At 35.8% G+C, this 25,342-nt stretch overlaps 1 protein-coding gene across 1 annotated transcript; it reads right to left on the bottom strand.

Moving 5' to 3' along the window:
- Nucleotides 1-146: 146 nt before the first annotated feature.
- Nucleotides 147-24,012, bottom strand: FAM133B (family with sequence similarity 133 member B). The gene is made up of 12 exons (XM_088797761.1): nucleotides 23,857-24,012; nucleotides 17,655-17,752; nucleotides 15,802-15,880; nucleotides 15,073-15,147; nucleotides 14,900-14,932; nucleotides 14,410-14,472; nucleotides 13,793-13,885; nucleotides 12,119-12,169; nucleotides 7,629-7,715; nucleotides 7,316-7,408; nucleotides 5,223-5,414; nucleotides 147-1,943 (listed from the first exon to the last, which is right to left on the bottom strand). The coding sequence occupies exons 1-12, from the start codon at nucleotides 23,878-23,880 to the stop codon at nucleotides 1,857-1,859; spliced, it is 975 nt and encodes a 324-aa protein (XP_088653887.1). The 5' UTR covers nucleotides 23,881-24,012; the 3' UTR covers nucleotides 147-1,856.
- Between the last annotated feature and the right edge of the window lie 1,330 nt (nucleotides 24,013-25,342).

Raw genomic sequence — 25,342 nt, 5'->3', positions numbered from 1 at the left:
ACTGGACCCGTCTGCAAAGGTACACTTTTAAGTTCATAGCAAAACTGATCAATAAATATCTGATAAACTTACCTTTTAGCCTTTTCACGAACACTAATTGTGAGAAACTTCCTTTTGAATACAAAATGTCCCTCAAACTTTCTGTGTACTCAAAAGCATATATGCGTAGACATCTTTTATTAGGAAAGAATATGAAGCTTTAAGCATAAACTTTAAGGAAACTTACCAAGAAAAGTGTTATTTTTACAGCTAAAAACTTGAGGACATGTCTTATCCACGTACTGCTTAATACCTAGTAGTGTTTCTTAATCTTTGTAACTTTTCTTGTGACTCAAAGGAAACATTTTTAAGTAAAATAGGTATTTATTCAGCCTCTTGACATGCCAAAATGTTTTGTGCATATATCACTATAATTAGCACACCCTCTGTAACAGGCAAAATTGTACATCAAATTATATGTCATGTTACCTGATTATATAAAAATGTAAAGTGAAAATGATTTATCAATTCCTTATAACATTACTAGTAAACAATTCAGCAGGAGATATGAGGCACAAAATCTTAGTAAAATGACAGAAAGCGCAATAATGTAATTCTTATTTAAGTTTAACTTGTCATAATTTGTTATGATATACAAAGACAAACTTTTAAAACGTTATATTTACTAAGATTCTGGCAACAGCTTTATGTAACAAGACACAACATACCAGGCCTGCCTCTGAACTTGTTTATGGTAAATAAGTTGCAGCTTCAATATGAAGCTGTTCCAAAAAAAAAAAAAAAAAAAAAAAGGCAAAAACCTGCTTTTCACATGCTAAGGTATCTTGGCAAGAATGCCATTAAATGCAGTAAGGAATTTAAGATAGCAAGAATAAAACATTAACAAAAGCTAAACATTATAGCCTAAACAAAATGCATACAAAAAATAACTATCACTGGTTACATAAAATTTTCTTGACTGGTTACAACTTAACAGTATAAAACATGCATTTTAAGAATCTTCAGCTATCAAGTTCAAAAAAGTACCAGTGTCTATTTGAAATCACTCCTCTCCAAAGCCAAAGTGTAGTCAAAATTAATTCAAATGTTTTAACACATTCTAATGCTAAAAATCATTCAGTATTATTGAAGTGGAGGTAAATCCCAGAGCTTCTGGGGCTTTCTCGTGCTGCAGAGGCTGTATCTCTGGTTTACTCAAGGCAGCATCCGACAGGGTCCAAGGATGTCACTAAGCTCAACAAAAGGCAAGACTGCTGTACCCAGCTCTCACCTCCCTGTGAAGCATGGCTACTGTGTCTGCAAAAACTGGATGTGTGAGGATAAAAGGCACGCTATTCTGCTAGCTAAAGAAATAGCAAACCAGCCCCCCAACCCTAAAAGCTCCTTCCCCAGGTAAGTAAAAGTATACAAGGGAAAAAAAATTAAAATACACTTATCTACAGAGTAAGGATTTTTAAATATCAATGTAATCCCTACTTCAAAAACGTTAACTAGTCATCTAGTCATTTCTGATGCTATCTTAATGATGTATCCAGATTCGATATCTGATGATTTATCATTACATTACTTCTAGTCAAAAATATTAACTTTATTCCCAAATATGAACCACTAGTACGACTGCAGTGTATTATCTCCCAGAGTTATTAAGCAATGGAAGAGAAAAAGACAGATATTCAAGCAGCAGGCAACTATTATGGCCCTTTCACAGCGGCAACTGAATGGCTACTGAATAGTCCAGGAATAATTCTAAAAACAAGAAAATTCATGCATTTTAGTAAATATGCCATAATTTTCACAGTTGAAATCTCCTCAGACATTGCACTTTCTTTGTAAGAGACTCCTGATTTTTCTCAATGTTACGATGAGCCAGGACTTGAACTAGCAGTCTTCTTTTTCTTTTTCTTACTGTGTTTCTTATGCTTCTTTTTCTTTCTTATTTTTTCCTAGAAAGACAGTTCTATGTTAGACATTTCTACATGAAAATATGCAAATTAAAAACAACTTTATCATGGTACTTCTGAGCTCCTGCATAGTTATTTCAAACAATCCCCACAACTCAGTAAGCTACTCAAAACATTTCCTGAAAAGTCTTAATAATCAGTATTATACGAGAACTAAGAGAGTGCTTGTCGATTTTCAAAAAGATAAGGAAAAACTCAGTCATTAGCACGTTAATGTAGCTTCTAATAATATTTCCTGTAGAAAATAAATTCAATTACATCATGGTATCAATTGCTGTATTTCATCTACTTAATTTCTAAAGGTAATTGTAGTTATTGCAAAGGAACCCTCACAGCACAGCAAAATAACCGTTTCTGGAAAAGGACAGTTTTCAGAGAACAGATATATTAAACCTGCTATATTTAAGTAAACAGGAACACAGATATTATGTACTGCTTAGACTGGGAGCACTACTTCATTAAATTAACAACTAGTAAAAAATACTAATGTATAGTTGAAAAGTCTTCTGCAGCTTAGTAAAACAGATGTTTGACTTTTAGAGGAAAACGCCACTGAAGCCTAGTAAAAGTAGTCAAATTGTCACTGGATAAAGGGAGCTAAAAATTTTGCTGAACTCTGACTCTCATGCCTGTTTCACATGTAGAAGAGAAGTCAGAACTTTAGAAACAGATACTTGGAAAGGTGGTATCAAATGATAGACTAGTTGTTGATACTCAGAAGAAAATAAAAAGCAAGAAAAGACACAGAACTGTTGTAAAAGCAAAGCTTCCTATCCATTGCCGTTATCTATTAGAACTTTCCACAATGCCCCCTTCTCTCTTGAAGGCCTCTACTCCACTGCGGCTCTAAGCTAACTTTCATCATTCTTTTCATTATAAGCCCAAGTATACAGGGACAGAGAGTCCAAAATCTTGTTTTTGGCTTTTAAAAATAAGCTTTGGATATGTTACTTTTTCATAAAAGGACAGTTGACTACTCTTCTTAAAATACTTTTCTTTTTGGCTTCCGTGATAACTCACTCAGCTGCTGTACTTCTATCACAAAGACCTCTTCATTTCCGTTGCTGGTTCTTCTTCCTTATGCTCGTGTCAGCACTTCTTTCCCACACACTGTCCCAGTCACATGCATTTAAATGCCATTTACATACTGAGTCTTTATACCCAGTCCTATACTCTGAATCAAGACTGCAAGTGCCTCATTGCCGGCTCTACCTGGATTTCTAAAATTACCATAAAATGCTTAATTTTCTCTCCAAATCTTCTTAGCCATCTTAGTAAATGGCACCACTAATATGTTATTTTATTTCAGTCAAAGAATCTAAGCCAACTTTGATTCTACTCTTTGCTTTAACTCCACTCTTCACATCCAAAGTACCAACCAAGTCCTAGCACCTACCGTGTTTCCCCAAAAATAAGACCCGCTGGACCATCAGCTCTAATGCGTCTTTTGGAGCAAAAATTAATATAATACTGGGTATAATACAATACAATGTAATATAATACCGGGTCTTATATTAATTTTTGCTCCAAAAGACGCATTAGAGCTGATGGTCCAACTAGGTCTTATTTTCGGGGAAACACAGTAAGTCCAGAACGTATCTCCAATTCTTTGTGCTGGTCTCTCTCCATTACTACTACTGGCAGACAAACATCCTTCCTCACCACTGTCCATTCAGCTCCTCTGCCACGCATTTTAAAACTCTAAAATTGCAGCTTCCCACATAACATTCTGATTAAAACCCAAACACTTTGCTACCTGTTATGGCCTCTGCTTACTTCCCAACGTCACTCTATGCTATATTCCTCTTTATCTGCTAGGTGTAAGCCAAGCTTCCCTGCTTTCATTCCTCAAACATATCAAGCTCATTCCTACCACAGTGGGTCCTTAGCTCTTCTCTGCCTAGGATATTCTTCCTTTGATCTTCACATGCTTGGCTCTTTCTTGTAAATCAGAGTTCAGCTTAATTTTACTTCCTCACAGAGGCTTTCCCTCCTTGAAGTCCCTCTCTCACATATCACCCTCTTCCCTATCTGGTACCCCACTTTCACAGCTCTGCCAAGACAGAGAACAGTACCTACATAGAGAGCTTAATAAATACATGCTAGCTGAATGCATGAAACAGTGAAGTAAGCAAATACAAATTACAACTATCCAAAATTAGTTAATTTTATATCTTAATTAATTAGTCTGAACCAAAGACCAAAACAGTCTTCACCCAGATTATTTTTCCATTCAGAAAAGAAAAATCTTTTAAATGTCACCTGGATCTTGAAGGCACATAGAATGTTAATTCTGAATCATACATTAGTAAGTGAACATTCTTATTAGAGGACCCTCATTTTAAGAATTCGGGAAATGATGGGAAGGGACAGTTATCCTCAACTCTACAAATGATGCTGTTGTCATTTTTATTTTACCTCTCCCTAAGAAACTGCCTTCACAGGCTATGGCCCATACTTATACTGAGTGCTAGGTAACTTTGCTGATATGGTCCACATTACTCTTTGATAATTGGCTATTTACTTTCTCTAGGGTGGTCTGCTTCTCATTTGGATACCACTCCCATTTTCCTTATTCTCTTCCTTCTTTCTCCTTTTCTACTTCTCAATCCGCATAGTATTATAGCAGAGCTGGCTTTAGAAATGACCAAAAGATTCATTTTTATTAGTGAATCATTTATGTTGTCACATTCCTGCTTATTATTCATTGCAGCCTGTGCTCAGAGAGGCTTTTTCTGCTGTCACCAGGTTGGGTTGATGTGGAAAGAACTACTATCGAAGAGAGAGGGACTCACCATATTTTAATATCGTATTTCATAGTATAGCTTTAGAAAGTCGAAAGTTCGAGCTTATATTTCTAACAGTAAAATACTTAAATGGAAACAGGGCACGTTTGCTACCAGGGCATTCTTCTGTTTTCTGAGGTCAATTAACTTCTCCAACCCAGTAAGAGAGGCTGCTGAACACCACACCCTTCCCAATAAATATTTGGTCCCAGTAAATGCAATCATGCTTTACCTATGACTCATTTTATATTAAATAAAAACAGCTATACTGTTGTCATATAAAAACAGAAGTGATACTTGCTGTTGTTTTTTCTCGATCTTCACTGCTTTTCTTCTTTTTTGCTCGTACCTGAAAAATTTAAATTTTTGTGGAGAACAGAAGACAAATATGTAACTTGTATTCAAGTTACATTCCCTAATATATGAGGCCTGACACTTAAGTTCGCGAACCAATCCTAGAAAAAGTGCTACATACCTCACTGCCGAATATCACTACGGTCACCTTCGAAGTACTCCCTTGGGAAGCTATGCACTGACGCCAGTGCCTAAGCCACCCTTCAAAGCAATTTTGGAACTCTTTTTCTGGAATGGCCATCAGAGCTGTCGTCGTATTACCCTTGATGTCCTGAATGTCATCAAAATGTCTTCCTTTCAATATTTCCTTTATCTTCAAGTAAAGAAAAAAGTTACCGGGTGCCAGATCAGGTGAGTAGGGAGGGTGTTCCAATACAGTTATTTGTTTACTGGCTAAAAACTCCCTCACAGACCCTGTGAGGTGGTGCATTGTCGTGATGCAAGAGCCATGAATTGTTGGCAAAAAGTTCAGGTTGTCTAACTTTTTCACGCAGCCTTTTCAGCACTTCCAAATAGTAAACTTGGTTAACTGTTTGTCCAGCTGGTACAAATTCATAATGAACAATCCCTCAGATATCAAAAAAGGTTAGCAACAGTGTTGCAACAAGTTCGCGAACTTAATTGTCAGACCTGTGTTGCATCTTTAAAATTTATATGTAAAAAAACATTTTGACAACAGATGACATTTTAAATGCCTTGTTTTACCTCAACCCCTGTGATAGCACAATGAGGATCCAATAAAAAACATTTAAAGGGAAGGAAATTACGATTTTAAATCTCTAAAGGGCTTATCTTATATTCCCTTTCAGCACCTAAAAAAAGCAGTGAAGCATAGTGGGTAAGACGCATGAGCTCTGATATAAAACATACTACCAAGCTCTGAGTCCTACCTCTGCTATTTCTTACTCTCAGTTTCATTATCTGTAAAATGAAATAATATCCTACCTCAAGGGGAAATGCCTGGAATAAAGTAGGTATTTCTCTAACTCTGTGGTGTACAATAAAGAGCTATACATATAGTGTACTCAGTATAAACCAACTGATTAACATCCTGTAAGTAAGAATAATTAAATCCACACTTAACCAGGCCGAGACAAGGGATGCTGTCATGCAATGTCCAGGACAGCGTTCACATGACTTTTGAATAGCCGGTTAGACACTCATGTAATGAATCTGTTCATAACATAGAAGCTAAATTTATTGTAATATGAATACAAAGTATTTTGTACAGGGTTTTAAGATACACAGGATGTCCCAGAAGTGCAAATATCATATAAATAGAGGAAAGACTGTTTCACTCAGAGCTTTACTGAGAATTGTCCACCATTTTGGAAAATGTCATTGATGACAATGCTATTGTACGGTTTTTTCAAGGGCATATATAATGCTCCCGCTACAGCCTGAATTTATTATGTCTTAAGATTTTTATGTCTTCTGGAGTTATCACAGTGCAGCATTTATGTTTTGAAATATAATACAATTATACATTATTTCCCTGTATTTCTTCTATTTCTGTTAGGGAACATTAAGATAAAGTTGTGTTGATTCTATATATATATTAGCTACAAATTTCACTTCAGGGAGCATTACAAAATATTGCTAGAAAATGGGGGCAATAGGTCCTATTTTACAAACACGGATACCAAATCAAAGAGAAATATTTTAAAGATGATAACTTACAGACCTAAAATTAACTAAAAATGGACTCTAATTCCAATAGAATACAAAATCTAAGATAGGGTTATCAGAGCTGAGAAGGACTGTACAGATTACCTAATTCTACTCCTTCATTTTATAGAGAAGAAAACTGAGATCATTCCAATATTTCTGCTCCACAGAATCACTTTTCTACTCCCTCAAGAGTAATTCCCAACAAAAACAAGGAAATGTGGTGTTTCAGTACGTTATACATTACACAGCATCTTTCCTGTAATCAAAATCATAGATAGTATAATGAAAAAAATATTAGAAGAGTAAATATATCTCAGATTAGAAAGATATTTGAAAATCTGGTTATCAAAATAATAGATATAATTATCTTCTAGAAAAATGCAAAACTCATTCTGAAATGAAGTAACTTCCTTTTCCCCCATAGTACATCATAGAAAAACAAATAAATCAAACACTTATGAAGTATTTCTATTAATTCATATTTATTTAATCAAATAACTAAACATTTTAAAGTGAAGAAAATGTATTTGACCATATACTTACCTCCTCAATATAATAATCTGATTCTGATGACTCAGATGATATAGGTTTATCTTCAGGATACATCTTTCTCTTTTTGCCAAGTCCTTTAATGTCCTATGAAAAATAAATATATGTATCCTGACTCAAAAAGATATTATGACTATGCCATGAAAAGTGTTTCTAAGTTCTATTAACAATTCTTCCAAATATCATAATTATCCATTTTTATTTAGAAATGTCTAAAATTGGTGACATTTACCAAGATTCAGGCACCAATTACTTTAATTCCAATAAAGTAATGCTTTTATTCAATAACCTGAAAAGAAGTAATTACATATCCATTTAGACGCAATATCCTTCTTTTCTTTATACATAACAGAATTTTTGTTTCTGCCCAATGTTGGATCAAACAGGCTTCGTGCTGCAGAAAGGAAAATTAATAGGTTATTACTTGTGATGATCTAAAAGGATCTCTATGCAGTAATTCCTTTAGTGTATTAAGTGTTAAATTCATGTTAAAAAAAATTTTAATCTCTAAGTATTTTTAATGATGAGGAAATGCATAACTCTGAGGAAAGACTGAGACAGGAGGGAATAAATATATATTTTAAGAAATAAAGTTTCAAAAACATCTAAAGCAAGTTTGGCAAAGTGTTAGGATTTCTTAAAGCTTCACAGGGGATATGCTAAGTTGTCATTTTATTATTTTCCATATATTTTTCTGTATGTTGGCAGTAATTCATAATAACAAAAACAACAAAACCACACCATGAAAAAATGCTCACCACCTAATCATACACAGAAAAAGTGACATAAAACTTTATAAAGCATGAACCCAGTTTTAAAGATATAAACCAAAAAAAGCATGTACTAGAAAATAAACTAACAGTGATGATCTATATGTTAAGTTATAGGTAATTTAATTTTGTTTCTGCCAGCAGCTTATTTTGGTAGATATGATAAATGCTTATTGTAAAAACAAACAAACAAACAACAAAACCCACAAATCCCATTAGCAGGGATTAAACAGCATCAAGATTTTTTGAAACATCTCTCTGTGTATATTTACAATTTTACATAAATACTCGCTGTTTGGAACCCACTCTTCTTACCCAATAGTATATTGCCATGTCAACTACATCATTATTTATGGAAACCTTTGACAATCATTGAAAGTGTATGCTACAATTTACTTAACCCATCTCCTTCTGGAGGGCAGGCATATGGGTTCTTTGCTATTAAAAACAAAGTTGAAATAGAATGAAGGGTATGTGAGTACAAAATCTTTTACCTAGTAATAATAATGACTAAGTCAAGACCAAAGTAGCCTTTACCCAAATGGTATTCTTACTCTTCACTACCCCACAATAATTTTTTTATTTCACTTTTTATGAATCACACTTTACCAAAAAGCCTCTTTATCAGGTTCTTTTATAAATCGTATTAATCTCAGATTATCTGGAATACAGTTTGTATTTTTAGAATTACTAAACATTTACCAATTTTTCTGTGTATGAGGTATTTTTTAACACTGAAGATCACTGAATTGTTGAATTATATATTCCTAGTATTTCTTCTGTTCCTTGTAATTAAATTTTGTTCATGACTTATTTTTTGTGATCACTTTTTGCCACTCAGAATTAGAATTATGTGGTCACAAGTTTCTGAGTTTTGAGGCATAGTCCTTCCCCACCCCAATATTATATTCACCCTTGTCTTTCTCTAGTAATTTTCATACTTTAAAAATTTTTCTTATTTACAATCTATTTGGCTTTAATGAATGTCCAGCTTTATGTTTTCCAAATAGCTAGTCATTTTGTCTTAAGCCTCCTCTATCCTTCATATATTAAATTTCACAAATACTTGAAAAATTTTTACCTGGACTCTACACTGTTTTGTTGTTTTTTTCTAGTCTTGTATTATACCACATTGTTTTAATCAAAGCATTTAAAAAATGTTTTAACATTTAGTAGAGCAAGCCACAGCCAGAAACATTTATTAAATCTTTATATGTATCTCTGAAGAGATTTATACTTTTCTTCAAATAAGTCCTACCCACTTTTTAAACATTTCCCTATATATTCTTTGTTATTATTATAAATGGGACATTTTCTTCCATTATATTTTCTAATTGGGTATTTATTGTACTGCACTTTCACAACAATTTAAAATAAAAATGGGGTTAAAAACAAAATGAGTGTATTTTGACTTAAAATAACCGCCTTCCCTTATATATGATTATAACACCCTAAAACATGAGTAAGAGAAGCCATAGAGCAAAGATGTTAATCATGTGTATGAAAGATTACTATCCAAAATATATAAGCCTTAGTAATCAGAAAGTTCAAAAACAATTCAACAGAAAAATGGGTAGACTATGAACAGGCAATTCACAGAAAATGAAATCTGAATGGCTAATAAGCAAATGAAGAGGCTCAACCATCTACACACATTAAATTGGCAAAAAGGAAGCCTCCCAGTGTTGACAAGTACGTATGTGGAATAGGGTATACACTACCAGCAGGAATTAAAATTAATAAGAACTTCGGTGAGCAAAATGTATATAAGTTAAATGTATGTATGTCCTAGGACCCAGAAATTATAGTCCCAGGTATATCTCAGAAAATTAACAATAACTTGTGGAAAAGGAAAAATGGGTAAGAAATAGCCACTGCAGCACTGTTTGTATTACTAAAAAAATGAAAACTATCTAGATGTCCACAAACAGGAGATGGAGAAATAAATTGTGGTGAATCAATATAACGGAATACTATAAGCAAAAGAAACAAACTTGAGAGTGTCAACAAGGATAAATGTCAACAGCAATGTTGAGTGAAAAAAGCAAGTTTCAGAAGGAAACACAGCAATACCATTTTGAAAATATAAAACACCCTAAGCTATTTACGAACATCTGTAACCAGAGTATATAAACATGAATGGAAGGATGCACACTAATTTCAGAAACAGCTGCTTCTAAGGAAGGAGAACGTGTCCGGTACTTTTCTTTTAAATAAAACAAGACCTGAAGCAAACATGAAAAAGGGTAAATCATTTGTTAATTCTAGCCAGTATGTGTATGGGTATTTACTATATTATTTATTATGTATGTGTATATTACTACGTACCTTATATTGTTTTGAAGTACTTCAAAATCACAATGCAGTTATTTTAGTATTTCACGTTTCATATTATCAGGTTTTAGTTTCATACATACATACATTTTTTAAATTAAATTTATTGGGACAACACTGGTCAATAACACTATATAAATTTCAGGTGTACAACTTTATAATACAACATCTGTATACATCATCATCCAAAGTCTAGTCTCCTTCCATCCCCATGTATTTGACCCCCTTTACTTTCTTCGTCCTCCCCCAAGCCCTTTCCTTTCTGGTAACCATCATTCTATTGTCTATACCTATGACTTTGTTGCTTTTTGTTTTATATCCCACATATGACACATACATTTGTTTTAAAAACATGAAAGTAACCACTTATTCTGATTTATAATGGTCTTGAAAATGAGGAATTAATGTTGAATTACATCACACCCTTTTGGCAACTATTAAAAGAATCCTATAGTTTCACTCAACTGGTTAAGATGACAAATTATATTAATAAATTTCTTATCTTTGAATTCTTGGAATTAATCCAATTTGGTGATGATGGTTTCAGTGTCTTAATGAACCCACATCTGAAAATTGATATGAAAATCACTCCTAGGTATATACCCAAGAGAAATGAAAACATATGTCCACACAGAAACTTGTTTACAGTAGCATTATTCATCTTAGCCAAAAGGTAGAAACAACTCAAATGTCCCTCAACAGATGAATGGGTAACGAAGTTGTGGTATGTACATTTAATGAAATGTTACTCATCTATAAAAAGGAACAAAGTACTAACACATATGCTACCACTTGGATAAACCACAAAAGCATTACACTACGTGAAAAGAAACCAGAAACAAAAGGTGACATATTACATGACTGCTTTTATATGATATATCCAGAATATGCAAATCCAGAGATAGAAAGCAAATTTGAGGTTACCTGGGGATGGGAGGAAGGGAGACTAGGAACTGATTATTTAATGGATATGGGCTGTTTTTAAGGGAGTGATGAAAAAATTTTAAAACTAGAGCAGGGTGGTTGTTGTACAACATTGTACATACACTAAATACCACCAAATTGTAATTTTAAGATGGTTAAATGTATACTATGTGAATTTCACCTCAATTTTTAAAAAATGATATAAAAAGACTGAGTAAAATATAGTGAACACAGGTTTGCAGTTTTCTTTCATTAGTAACTGCCTTCTTCAGATTTTATTTTTAATAATTAGAATAAGATTTTAACATGTAAATCAGAAACATGGGTAGGGATAAACTTAGCATTAATTATAGTTAAGTCACAAGTGAAGATAAAATATCTACTTAGGGTAGAAAAAAATTCTTTTTCAAAACTTATCTCTCATACACTCAATTTGAAACAGTAGTCTATGTTCTTTAATTTATAGGGCCTCCTATAAGTGACTTGAGGAAACAAAGGAAATGTTTAATCTCCATTATTTTGAATTTTTAATCTGAGATAATCCATTATTCTATACAAATTCAAACTCTCTGCAGGAATACTTATGATATTTTACCTTCAATAACGAATCCAACAAATAATTTTCTTAAATCAACACAAAATACCCTAAATGCAAAATAAATAAATCTTTTACTTTAAAAAGGGGAACACATTACTGTTTATTTCTTGAAGTAACTGAAACATTCATTGTGTGACAGACTACCTTAAGGCAATGTAAAATTATAATTACCTTTTCTTTCTCAGTTGCATCCTTTGACTTCTTTTTCTTTTTTAAGCTATCCTAAAGAAACAAATATATATGTATATATATATATATGCACATAAAATTTAAATGTAAAAGATACAGCATTACAGTATAAAGACAAAAATACCAAAAAGGCGATTTGCTCTATGACTGGAAAAAGTTTATGTCACTACCAGAATTTTATGTTAAAAATATAGAAGAAATGTATGTTGTGTATATACAAGCTTGTATGGAAACAAGGCTTCTTCATCTGTCTGGCTGTATATAAATCTATGTCACCTAAAATGACAGGTATTGTCGATAATAACCACATGGTCTATTTAAAAAAAAAGACTTAATGCCCTTGCCCACACTGTCTGCGGTGGTCACATGCACTAGAGTTCTAATTCACTGTGCTCAGACATCTATCAACCTGATTTCCATACCATCCTTACAAGGAGAGGAGGCAAGAATTTCTGCTTTTAAATCCCTCAGTTCTAACAATTAACCTCCCCTCCCTGAGCCTTATCCATGAAGTGGGATAACATAACAAATAACTACTACATAGGGTGGTTGAGAACTGAGTTAACATGTTGAGTGCTTAGAAATGTACCTAACACGTGGTATGCCTTCAATAAATGTTAGCTATCATTAGACTGGCTCTTCTGTTTTAAAAGACAAAGAAAAAAACCCAATATTTACTGAATACTTTCTAGACGCCAGGCTTTTTGTCAGAAGAAATCTCACTAAGGGAGTAGCTACCTGCCACAAAACCAGAGAGCTGCTTTGTTCTCCTGGGACCCTAGGACGGTGTTTGTCAAATTGTGGTCCATGGACATCCCTGAATAAGAATCACAGAGGACATCTGTTAAAAATGTAGACTTTTCAGTGTCTGGATGGCTCAGCTGCTTAGAGCGCGAGCTCTCAACAACAAGGTTGCCCATTCAATTCCCACATGGGATGGTGGGCTGCACTCTCTGCAACTAAAGACTGAAAATGACGACTGGACTTGGAGCTGAGCTGTGCCCTCCACAACTAGATAGAAGGACAACGACTTGGAGATGATGGGCCCTGGAGAAACACAGTTCTCAAAAAAAAAAGGAAAAAAAAAGCGTAAGAAACTTCCCTGTGCTTTGTTCTAAAAAAAAAAAAAAGTAGACTTTTGAGTCTACTCAGACTTACTAAATCAGACTCTGAAAATGAGGCCCAGGAACCTACATATTTATTGTAACCTGCATGTATTTTTTATGACCACTGTTTGAGAGCAAATTGTGTCTGACAATTCTGGATAGTACAGAACAGATTCAGGTACAGAACAAAGAACACTGGGCCAGAGAGTAGAAGATCAAGATTTAACTTCCAATTCTAATACTGTCTATAAATTTAAGCAAGATGTTTTTTCTTTGAACTATGACTTCTTTATGAAAATGGGAAAAACAATGCCTGCCATGTTTATCATAAAGCTGTCATGGAAATACTGAGACATGGAGACATACATGTGAAAGTATTTAGAGAACAATTAAATGTCATACGTTAAGATATTAACTGACACAGAATACCAAAGTATAAAAAACAGCATCTCATTTCTAAATTGAGAGCAATTTAAGATAGGAAAAGCTAAAGAAAAACGTCATTACATGTGTTTGTTACCCAAAATGTTGCTAATTTAAATAATTTTACCTTACTGTCTGATTCAGTGTCTGACATGGAGCTTTCAGAAGATTTATGGGAACGGTTCTTCTTTTTCTTTTTTCTTTTTCCTTGTTTCTTATCCTATATAAAACATTTTTGGAAACATTTGCTTTCTGTTTTAAAAATATAATTGATGCACTTTATTAATATCAAACATTTATTAATGAACAGAAGTTAATGAAAGGACCAGCTTGTAAATATGTCACTTAACAATTAATATTTAAAAGGTAACATATCATTTTTCTATTTTATAAAAAAAGTCATTTGTTTCTGGGTTTTGGCACCAAAAAAACCCAAACAAAAACAAAAAACAAAAAAAGTCAAGGGATTTGAGTCACACATAATCCTTAGCATCTAGTCAAATAGCAATTTTAGATTTTTCAAATCCATTTCTTCTGATAGTTTTAAACAAGACAAATTCAGAAATCTAAAAAGTATATACCAATATTTGAATATCTTGTTATTTATTTGTATCAGCGCTCTCAATTATGGATAAGTAATCAAAACCTGGAAGTAAACATGTTTAACTGGTATTTCATAATGTGTTTCCTTTGTCATTAAGGAAATTACAGATACTTCATGAATCATTCACAGGCAAACCTTACCTCATCTTCAGAATCTGAAGAACTGCTGGAAGAATCAGAGCTTGATGAAGAAGAAGATGAATACTTGACCAAGCACAAAACAATTAAAGCTTGTGAGATGCAGGAAGTTTTTTCTTTTATAAAGTCTCTCAAATATTTAATGAAATTGATCTAGTGTCTGAGAAACACATGCCATATTCATAAGACTTAAATATTAAAATGTCAAATGTCACATTTCCTCACCAAAAAAGAAAACAAAAGGCTCAACAAAGTAACAACAGATATAGCAATGGTAGTCCATTTTCCCTCTTTAATAGCAAAAAAGGAATTACTAGGTTATAATGAGGTTGGCACCTGTCTTTTATACCAGAAATAAAACAAAACCACCCATAACTACCAAAGGACTTCCATTTGACTCATCTCGAGTTAGCACACAAGTTATATAGATTATTCTTACTTTTTTGGTAGGCTCTTAATTGTAACATTTAGAAAAATGAAAACTTTTGCTCACCCTACCAGATTTCTTCTTTTCTTTTTTCTTTCTCTAAAAGCAAACAAATAAGAGTACAAATCTAAATAAGTTGTTGTTCGTTTTCAACTGTATCTATTGATAGTAGTACACAGCATTATTATGAAAACCCAACTATGAGATTAAGGGCAGCAATAAAGTAAAAATGGTATTACCTGTCTTTTTTTGGATGAGCTCTCACTTCCACTTAATAATTTCTCTCTGTGTCTTTCTAGTTCTTTCTTCCAGTTCTGCAAAAAGGTTATAAACGCCTTCTAATATACCTAATACATAACATAGTCACTGTTTCCTTTCCTCCATCCTCTATTACCTCTTATCCACCCCAGCCTCTAACTACAAAAGATACTCCAGGTGCCAGAATTTTCTACCCTATCACCCAAGGAGCCTCTATGAGTTCTTTTCAAAGAGGATATTAAGGGGTGGGAGTTTTCCACTGTATATTGAAACTAGGTATTATTATTAAAGCTGAGGACTTTTTCCTTTCTAACAGAGATGGTTAGATTCTTTTTCCAACAGTAAAAGCTGAACTAATCCACACTGTGGCTGAATTTCTACATACATGTCTGTAATTAAAATAAGCAAATATAACCATGGACATCCCAGGGTAAGATGCGGGATAGGAATGGGGGAGAGAAGTGGAAGAACCTAATATTCAGAAAACTTTAAGATGATTTAAACTACTATAACATGGTTTTTTCTATTTTTTTTAAATTATACATTTACATACATACCTGCATTCGATATAACAAGAACACTCAAAATACAGAGCCCTCTTAACCTAAAGAGCTATGCCCAAACCCTTAGTTTATTAAAAAATTATTTCATTCTTCCTACTATAACAAAAGAGATTAGTTTATTTTTTTTAAAAGGTACTATTTACAAACCTCATTCATTTTTTCTTCAAATTCAGCCAATGCCTTGGAGCCTTTCTTTTTCTTTTCTAGTTGTTCTTTCACTTCTTCCCTTAAAAAATAGAATGTAAAAATGTTTTCGAGCAATTCAAATTAGAGATGGATACTTACAAACAATACAACAAAATTTCATAAACAAATTTTTCTTACTAGACTAGTAGACCTCCTTTCCAGTGTTGATACATTTCAAATTTCTGTGTGCACAGCCTTTTAAATCAATTAATGCAATAAAGCCTATCAGATAACACTAATCACTCCTTTTCTAAACATGGGTTATAAAGACTAATACACGAAACATTTGAGCTCTCACACACTACAGGCACTTTTAAATACATATTCCTTTCATCCTCACAACAATCCTGTGAGAAAGGAAATATTCTTTTACAGATAAAAGCTGAAGTTTGGGGAAGGTAAGAAATCTGCCTCAGGTCACAAAGCTCTAGCAGTTCCCGTGTTAGGTTGAACTCAAGTCTACCTGCCTGATCGAGTGTATTCTAGTATTAAATCACTTGTCTTCTCATGTATCTTACACATGTGCAGAAAAGAGGTAACACAGCACACCTGACTGCTTACAAGCCTGGCCCTGGCTAGTGTCTGGGAACTTGGATTTTGGGAGAATCCTTCCCGTTCTCTGACATGAGTGGCTCATCATGCTTAGCTGGTTGTGCAAACATTGTAATTTAGGCTGAACACCTGCATTCCTTCTGGGAGTCTGGAATTTTAGCACCTAATAGGCAGAGGCTGACCAGTCCCCCCAAAAATCCCCGGGCACACAGACTCTATGAACTCCCCTGGTTGGCAACATCTCACAGGTGGCATCATAACTCGTGCTAACGAGGAGTTAAACTCATCCTGTGTGACTGCACAGCAGACTCCTCAGACTTCACCCCACGCGCCTTTTCCCTTTGCTGACTGTGGCTGGGTCCTTCCACTGTAATAACTCTTACCCACAACTACAACTACCTGTGAGTCCTTCTAGCCAATTACTCAACCTGAGGGTCATCTTGGGGACCTTGACTCACATGTAATATACTTGCCTGAACACGTCCCCTTTAAAGTTCATTCCTTCTCCCCTATTTTAAAGACAAACTATACTTTGTTTCGGGATAATTACTTCCTGGCAATAGTTAACAACAGCACTCATGAAGACTGCAAGGAGGTGGGCATAGCTTACTTCTTTTTAAGTCAAAGGAAGGATTCCCAGTTATACACAAGCACAACTTTCAATTCTAGTTGCCCAGCTTTCGGAGGCACTTAGAAGGACTATGAAACTAACAACTCTGAAGCCTGTCATATGTTATCTCAGGAATATATTTAATAACAAGAAAGACATACTAAAAAATAATAAGGCTCCGAGCTTTATTTAAAAAGATCAGAGCCACTCCATGAGGGCAAAACCCAACAAATTTTAAAGTAAAAATTTTACAATGGGAAATTCTAACTCATTGAAAAGCCAGCAAATAAAACTAGAACCAACACCTAACATTATCCTTCCTAACACCTAATTCATCTCAGTGAAGGATGAGATTAATCAAACCCACGATTTTAAATAGGTTAGAACACTGTAAAGTTAAGGTCTTTTTTCAGGGGATAGAGAAGAGATTGGTGTGAAAAGGTTATCTGGTAGTGCTTTAGCTATTTTGGGTGGTGGGTTTTCAAATGTTTGCTTTATACTCATGCGTCTCACATGTTGAAAAGAAAGCACATACCTATATTACTTCAAAAATTATGTATCTGGCAATTGTTTGGTTATCATAAAAGTTGTAACAGTAACCTTTAAAAAGTTTATGAAAACTTTATAAACAGGTAAATTATTTCACAAATACCAGGTAGGCCTTGGTCGATTCAGATAATCTTGGATCGTTGGCCCTGAAGACTGGATTGGACCCCTTGATCTGGCCATTGCTATTGGGTTCATATAGGCCTGGAGGAAAGAACAAAAATGTACTCCATTAAAACAACCATTAAAAATGCAAAAACTCACTTACTCATCAAGTCATTTTTTAATAAATGCATACTATGTCCACCTAAGCATGAATGATCTGGCTAACCAACTTTTCATTACAAAAAATAAATTTAACGCTCTATCAAGCCTCAAAAGTTTGGGAGATGAGTAATATTGGTATTTCATAAAAAATGTGTTTTTACCAGAGATTTGATGAAAATAATGATATCTCTTTTTTGCTGTAAAATGGCTTTATAATGCTTTCTCCTTAAGCCCAATAACCCTGCGTGGTTAACACTGTTCATCAGCAAATGAAACTCAGTTCTAAAGAAAGTAAAGATGATCTAACTCTAAACTCATTGCTTTATTATATCCTCTTTCTCAGGACGTACTGTGCCATACTGATGGCAATTTTATTCACAAATTGTTAAAATCAAAAATTACATTATGCACAGGCAATAAAAGAAAAAAAAACCAGATAAACAGGACTTCATCAAAATTATAAACGTTTGTGCATCAATGGGCACCGTCAAGAGTGAAAAACAATCCACAGAATGGGAGGAAGTATTTGCAAATCACATATATATTTGACAAAGGATTAATATCCAGAAAGAATGCGCAAAGAAATCTTACACATCAATAACAAAAAACTCAAACAACTAAACTAAAAAATGCACAAAGGACTTGAAAAGACATTTCTCCAAAGAAGATATACAAATGTCCAACAAACACATGAAAAGATATTCGCTCAACATCACTAGTCTTTAGGGAAACGCAAATCAAAACTACAATGATTGAAAAGCCAGCAAATAAAACTAGAACCAACACCTAACATTATCCTCCCTAACACCTAATTCATCTCACACTCATTAGGATGGCTATCATCAAAAACACAGAAAATAACCAGTGTTGTCAAGGATGTGGAGAAAAATGGAACCCTTACAAATTGCTGGTGGGAACATAAAATAGTGCAGCAGTTGTGGAAAAGTTTGGTGGGTCCTCAGATGGTTAAACATAGAATTACTATATGATCCAGCAATTCCACCTCTAAATGGGATTGAAAGCAGGGACTCAAACAGGTACTTGTAACCATGTTCACAGTAGCATTACTCACAGTAGCCTAAAGGTAGAAACAACTCAAATGTCCATCTACTGAATAATGGATAAACAAAATGTGGTATATACACACAATAAAATATTCTTCAGCTTTAAAAAGGAATGAAATTGCTACATGCTACAACATGGATCAACCTTTGAAACATGCTAAGTGAAATAAGCCAGACAGAAAAGGACAAATAGTATACGATTCCACTTATGTGAGGTAGCTAGAAGAAGCAAATTCATAGAGACAGGAAGTAAACAGAGGTTATCAGGGGCTGCGGGGGAAGAGGCAATTAAGAGTTATTGTTTAATGGGTAGAGCTTTTTGTTTGGGATGATGGAAAAGTTCTGGAAATGGACAGTGGTGACAGTTGCACAACACTATGAATGTACTTAATGCCCCTGAGCTATACACCTAAAAATGGTTAAAACGGTGAACTTCATGTTATGTACTTTAGCACAATAAAAAAAAAATCTACCAAAAATTTAAATTATGTTCTGCATTTACTATTGCAGGGCATATTTTTTGACACTTTTTCAAAAACATAGAGACAAAATAAAACAGATTTGTTAATTACAGTGTTTAGCAAATAGATGTTTTATTAAAATTCAATTTGTTACAGACATAAAATCTGTCTTTAATTCAGTCTCAACCTCTTGTTCCTTATATTCAGTTTTCCAAATTTAACTCAAGTCAACAAACATTTATAAAAACTCTCCTATTTAAAAAAAAAAACTTTTAGTTTAAGTGTGTTTTTCCAGGACCCATCAGCTCCAAGTCAAGTAGTTATTTCAATCTAGTTGTGGAGGGCGCAGCTCACAGTGGCCCATTGGGGATCGAACCGGTGACCTTGGTGTTATGAAAACTACGCTCTAACCCACTGAGCTAACCGGCAGCCCCAGAGGCAAATCTTTTTGAACAAGGGATTTACATGGGCATTGATGAAAGAGTATTTTTGAATTGAGTTATTTGAGTTTTTTGTTATTGAAGTGTAAGACTTCTTGTTGTTGAGAGCACTGCGCTCTAACCAACTGCGCTAACCTAACTGGCCGCCCCAAAACCCTTCTATTTTTAAATAAAAAGAATTTTGGTTGAAAATGACTATTTTCAAGGTTGATTTTAAGGCCTCACACCTAATATTTAACATTCCAAAAGAAGTGAAGGGAGACAATGCATTTGTTGTATTCTACTTAACAAAATCTGTAAAATGACCAACATTTTCCACCTTTGTAACAAATATTAGTTATATATTTTCAGATTTCTCTGGCAGAGTAAATATGAAACCACTATGAACAACACATACTGAGAACTATTTCCATTCAATTGGACACTGCCTAATTATTTGGGATGAAAAAGTTAAACTTTAACATAATTTTCTTACAGGCAGGAATGAATGCCTGAGCTCCCAAAGTCACAGATGTTACAAGATAAGGCTAGATGTGGACAGCAAATGCAACGTTAAAGACAGTGGTATATAATATTTTTGATATGAACTGTTATGCCCCCATGTATTTCACTCAACTGCGTTTGCTGACGATTTCAACAAGTTCGTGTAGAAATATGACAACCAAAGAAGGCTAAAAAACAGAGGGGCTGGTGGCCCAGCTAATGATACTGACAATCCTAAACAGAAACAAGTACAACGTATAAGCTAAGCTCATCATTTTTAAAACAGGAATTTAATACCTATCACCTTATTTCTTTGGTATCATGTCATAATTTTAGCAGTACCTAACGGTAAAATATTTTAAGTTTAAAATTGTAGAAACTGTTTATTTCCAAAGAAATAAAAAACTGTTAATTTCCAAAGAATGCAAATACATACGAGGATGTTCAGAATTAAATTACTTACATAGGGGAGAATGAAAATATCCAAATAGCCAGCAAAATGAGGTTCATTAAGTACATTAAAGTATACCTCCCAAATAAAATACTACATAGCTATGAAAAAGATTGAGGTAGGTCTGTAATTACTGATCTGGAAAGATGTCCAAAATTTCTTGAGTGAAAAGCAAAAGCAAGCTGCCAAAAAATAAGATACCATATTAACAGCTCTAAAAATTTTAAAAACCTAGATGCATATGCACCAAAAGGTAAAGGGAGATGTCTATTTTCATCATTTCATAGACTTGATGACAATTAAAAAACAAAACAAAAAACCTCATTATCTTTTTCCCCCCCTCCCCTCATTATCCTTTTAAAAGTAAAATAAAAACAAAACAAACCGCACACAAACATTATCATATTAGTGGTAAACAAAATGACAAAAATTCAACCATAATACTGCCACTCCAAATCAGAGAGCTGAATTGTCGTCAAGCAAAAATTCACAAATAGTGCAACGGTAATTTTTCATTCTAATTTAAAAAAATCATAATACATTTACCACGTTTTTGTAGTCTTCAATTTTTTTTAGCATTTACCTTAAAAAGTACATTAACACTTTTATGTCTTACTGTCTATTGTGAAACTGGTTTCCCAAAGTATGTACCAACCTATCTTTTTTTTTTGAAACTCAGGATGGCAAATTTAGCTCAACGGATATATTAAGTGGGCAGGTTGGAAAGAACAATGTAAAACTGTTAAGGACAAAATGTGCAGAACTTCATTTGTTACTTTGATTACCTATTTGCAGCTAGAGGATACATCTGTTTAGAGGGCAGAAAGTAAAATAACATGAAAGAAACTTCTGGAAAACAATGATCATGAATTTAAAGGACCTTTACAAATCTTGAGAATTAAAATGTTCAATTAAAAGAAAACACAACATCTGTCAAGAAGTTCAATACCGAAGTGAACCCTAACATAAACTATGGACTTCCAGTAAAAATGTCAATGCTGGTTCACCAATTTTAACAATGTACCACTCTGGTGCACGACGCTGACAGCGGGGCAAGGCTGTCTACAGGTGGGGGAAGGGAGTATATGGGAACTCTGTACTTTCCACTCAATTTTGTTGTGAACCTAAAACTGCTCTCAAACAGTCTGTTTTTTAAAAACCTGAAATTTAATGGTTTTTAAAAAAGCAATTCTGTCATCTTTAAACTATAATTTTATCATCAACGTAAGAAGAAAACAATGCCATTATGCTCAGAGGCAAACATTCGTTTTGTTATCTAAAATCCAAAGTTATGATGCATTGAGTAAGTATCAGATGACCCAAGTTTTGGTCCCAGTTTAAACAGTTCCATCTCCTCCAGGCCATGAGGAGACTGAATTTGACAATCTGTGTCTTCTACCTCTTAATTTCAGGTTTTCACTCCCACAACTTTTGAACTGCAAACAAAATGTCAGCAGAACACTGCCAAGACAGCGTACCAGATAATAAGCACAGCTGAGTTGTTATCAAAATGCTCTGGAGTAAATGAAGCTCATTTGGAAAGTGTTTCAAATGCTTTAAAATGGTATAAGCCAACACTTTGTCCCAGTAAAAAAACCAAAACATCTTAGGCTTCTGTATGAGACAACACCCAAGGTCTGGTGACTTACAAACATTCAAGGCCCAAGCACATTAAAGAACCAAAGCACTTGACACTTCCAGCCTAAGGATGCACCAGCAGAATGCCATTTCAACTCGGTGAGAATCTGGATGTCACAACAAGCTGTGACCTACAGCCCGTGAAGCAGCAGCAAAGAACATTCCTCAAACTTGTAATTAAGGTTCACCAGCATGGTTCCTAGACTTGACTTACAAAGGCTACATAAAATTACAACAAAGATTCTGAGGATGGGAAACGTCATCATTTCACAAAAGTAAAGCAACCCCCCCCCAAAAAAAAGCAGCGAAGTAAACAATCATTGAAAAAGCTAGTTCAATTTAGTACATTAGCTTTAATTGCATTTATTTTTTTCATTTTGCTGCTCTGTGGTTAAAACTCCCTCACAGACAAGCCCAGGAACTGTAAGGCTGCCACCTAACTTGATTGCTAATCCCTTTTGTTTTTCCACCCATCCAATCTGATGCATAACCTGGGTTTTCCAAACCAACCTACCGGTGGTAGTCACCTAGAATGCCTTCCTCCCATTTTCTTCTATTTCCACCTTCTCTTTTTAATGCTCCCGGAACCTCTAATCTCTATAAGATACCATTTCTTACTCTATTGTTTATGTATCTTTTATCTCATGTACTAGTCTAATAATAACTTTCACGCCAAGCATTCGCCTGGCCATCTTGCCTTTTGCGGTCTCAACTAGCTTGAGGATAATACTGATCTTTCACGGATGAAGAAACTGAGGCTAGAGAAGAAAAACATTGTCCTAGGTCACCCAATCCCGAGGGACTAACACTGCCGTTCCGGTCTGCGCCTGACTCCAAAGTAAAACTATTTTCACGCCATTCATTGGTTCACAGGACCTACTAGGTGCCAGGCAGTGCTGGTCGCTGGGGACGCGAAGCCAAATGCTTCGAGCCTGGTTTCCAAGCGGAAGCACGCCTACGTTAGAACTGGGAGCGCTGCAGGCTCCCGGGGGCAGGGACCGCGGCCCAGGCCTCCGTGCCTCCATCCCACTTGGGTGCGCACGAGAGGGGCGCAGAGCTGGAGTGCGCGACTCCAAGGAGGGAGCGAATCCCGGCGCCCCCATGGGCCTCAGACTTTGAACTAACAGATGGGAGGGGACAGGTCTCCCTAAGCCCTTGTTGCTCTAAAGAAAAAGGGCACAGCTGGCCCGACTACGGGAGGGAAGGGAGCCAGGCGGCACTGCCAAAGGGTGCGGCGGGGGTGGGGGAGGTAGAGGAAAGAAGAGCACAAGACCCGAGAGGAAAGAGGGAGGGGAGAGTGGGGGGACCCCGAAGGCGCCAACGGCGTACGGGGCGCATGCGCGTCTGTAGCCGGCGGGGGTGGAGGTGGGGGGGAGCTGGGTCTCCCGGCTCGAGGTCCAAGCGCCGCCGCTGACCCTCAAGCCCGGCCGGGAAGAGCCAGGGGTCCCGCTCTCCTGCCGCCCGGCTCCGCATCGCCCCACTGTCTTCCCCGCCGGGTACTCACCACCCGATTGTCCCGCTTCCCCATGGTGCTGGACTGAGCGCACAATCTGGTACCGAGGGAGACCAGGCCAGTGGAGCGGCCGAAACAGGCCCACACAGGTCCTTCTGTCGACTCCCCCACCCTCTCAGAGAGCGGCGCCACGCGGAGCAGGCGGCCGCTTCAGGCCACAGCGCCACCTACCGCCGCGGAGGAGAGGCCGCCGCCGGCGATTACCCGCGGTTGCTACACGTCCGCTGAGGGATTCCAGGTCCTAACCACCCACTCAGGGGCAGGCGGGCACTGCTGTTCTGTACAGCAGCCCCACCAAGGCAGCTTCCCTCTGTTTGGCCGTGGGTTGTTTAGCTCCCTTCCATTTCTGATGAGCTGAAATACTCATTCTAGGGAATACAAAGATTATTCCAACGCTTATTGTGTATAAGTACTGGGGATAAAGTGATGACCAGGACAGATGTGGTCCCTCAGAGTCGTTTAGGTGGTGAGGGAGAAGACAGTACGGTCAGATGTTGCTAATGAAGTCACCCTTTAAGTTGAATTCCATTCATCCATCACCCACACATTCATTTCACGCTAATTTCTGAACATCTATGTGTAATCAGTAGGTGACTGGAAGCTGGCTCTGGGGCAGGACACAAAGATAATGAAGACACAGTCCCTACCTTCATGGGGTCTGATTATAACCTCGTAGGGAAGATAAACATACACAGGGCCACCTTGACTGCGTGTCATGTCATAATATTGTCAGTACACTACTAAAACTTCAAGGGAGGTGATGGGGCTTCAGAGAAGGAGTTATATTTAGTATTTATAGACCAAGGTAAAGCGAGGCCCCTCTGGGCCCATCTCAGCACAGTGTCATTAGAAAGTAATTGAAAATTAATTTGAATCTTTTCTGGAATCTCGGAAAATGGCAAAATTGGCCCCCACTCACTATATACAAGAAAACTCCTTAAAATCTTTTCCAGTTTGTCTTCCTTCCTCCCTTTCTCATACTGCATTGCACAACAGATGCTCCCAACCCCCATTTTCTCTCTCAAAACTTTCCCAAACTCTCTCAAATGAAGCTGTTAGTGGTTCTACCCCCCACTAAACGTTCATCCTCCTGAGTAACCTACTTTGCTTTTTACTGTAAATTAGACCTCCCGAGTTCATTTCTCCTAATCTTCCATGACTTAAGCTGAGGAACTCTCTGATCAAAGACAGGCTTCTCTGTGTGCCCAACAAAAAGAAGAGACTTTTTGAATATTAAGGTTTTTTTTCCATGGCTCATAGTATTTTTAATATTTAGGCACTTTACAGATATTATTTCCAACACTTAAGATAAGCTTGATAATACCCATGAGAGGATATAGTGTTTTTCCTCTTTAGCTCTTTCTTATCTTTCACTTTCCTTGGCTGATTAAACAGAATACAGAAATTTCAAAAACTATAATCATGCTGTAAGTCAACAGAAGGGTTTATATTTTCTGTAGATGTCTCCTCCTCTGGC

Source organism: Rhinolophus sinicus, chromosome 4 (assembly GCF_057876585.1).
Source record: "Rhinolophus sinicus isolate RSI-liver-muscle chromosome 4, RSI-T2T, whole genome shotgun sequence".
Classification (NCBI taxonomy): Eukaryota; Metazoa; Chordata; class Mammalia; order Chiroptera; family Rhinolophidae; genus Rhinolophus; species Rhinolophus sinicus.
Note: the sequence above shows the minus strand (reverse complement) of the source record. Positions and strands in the feature narration are given on the sequence as shown.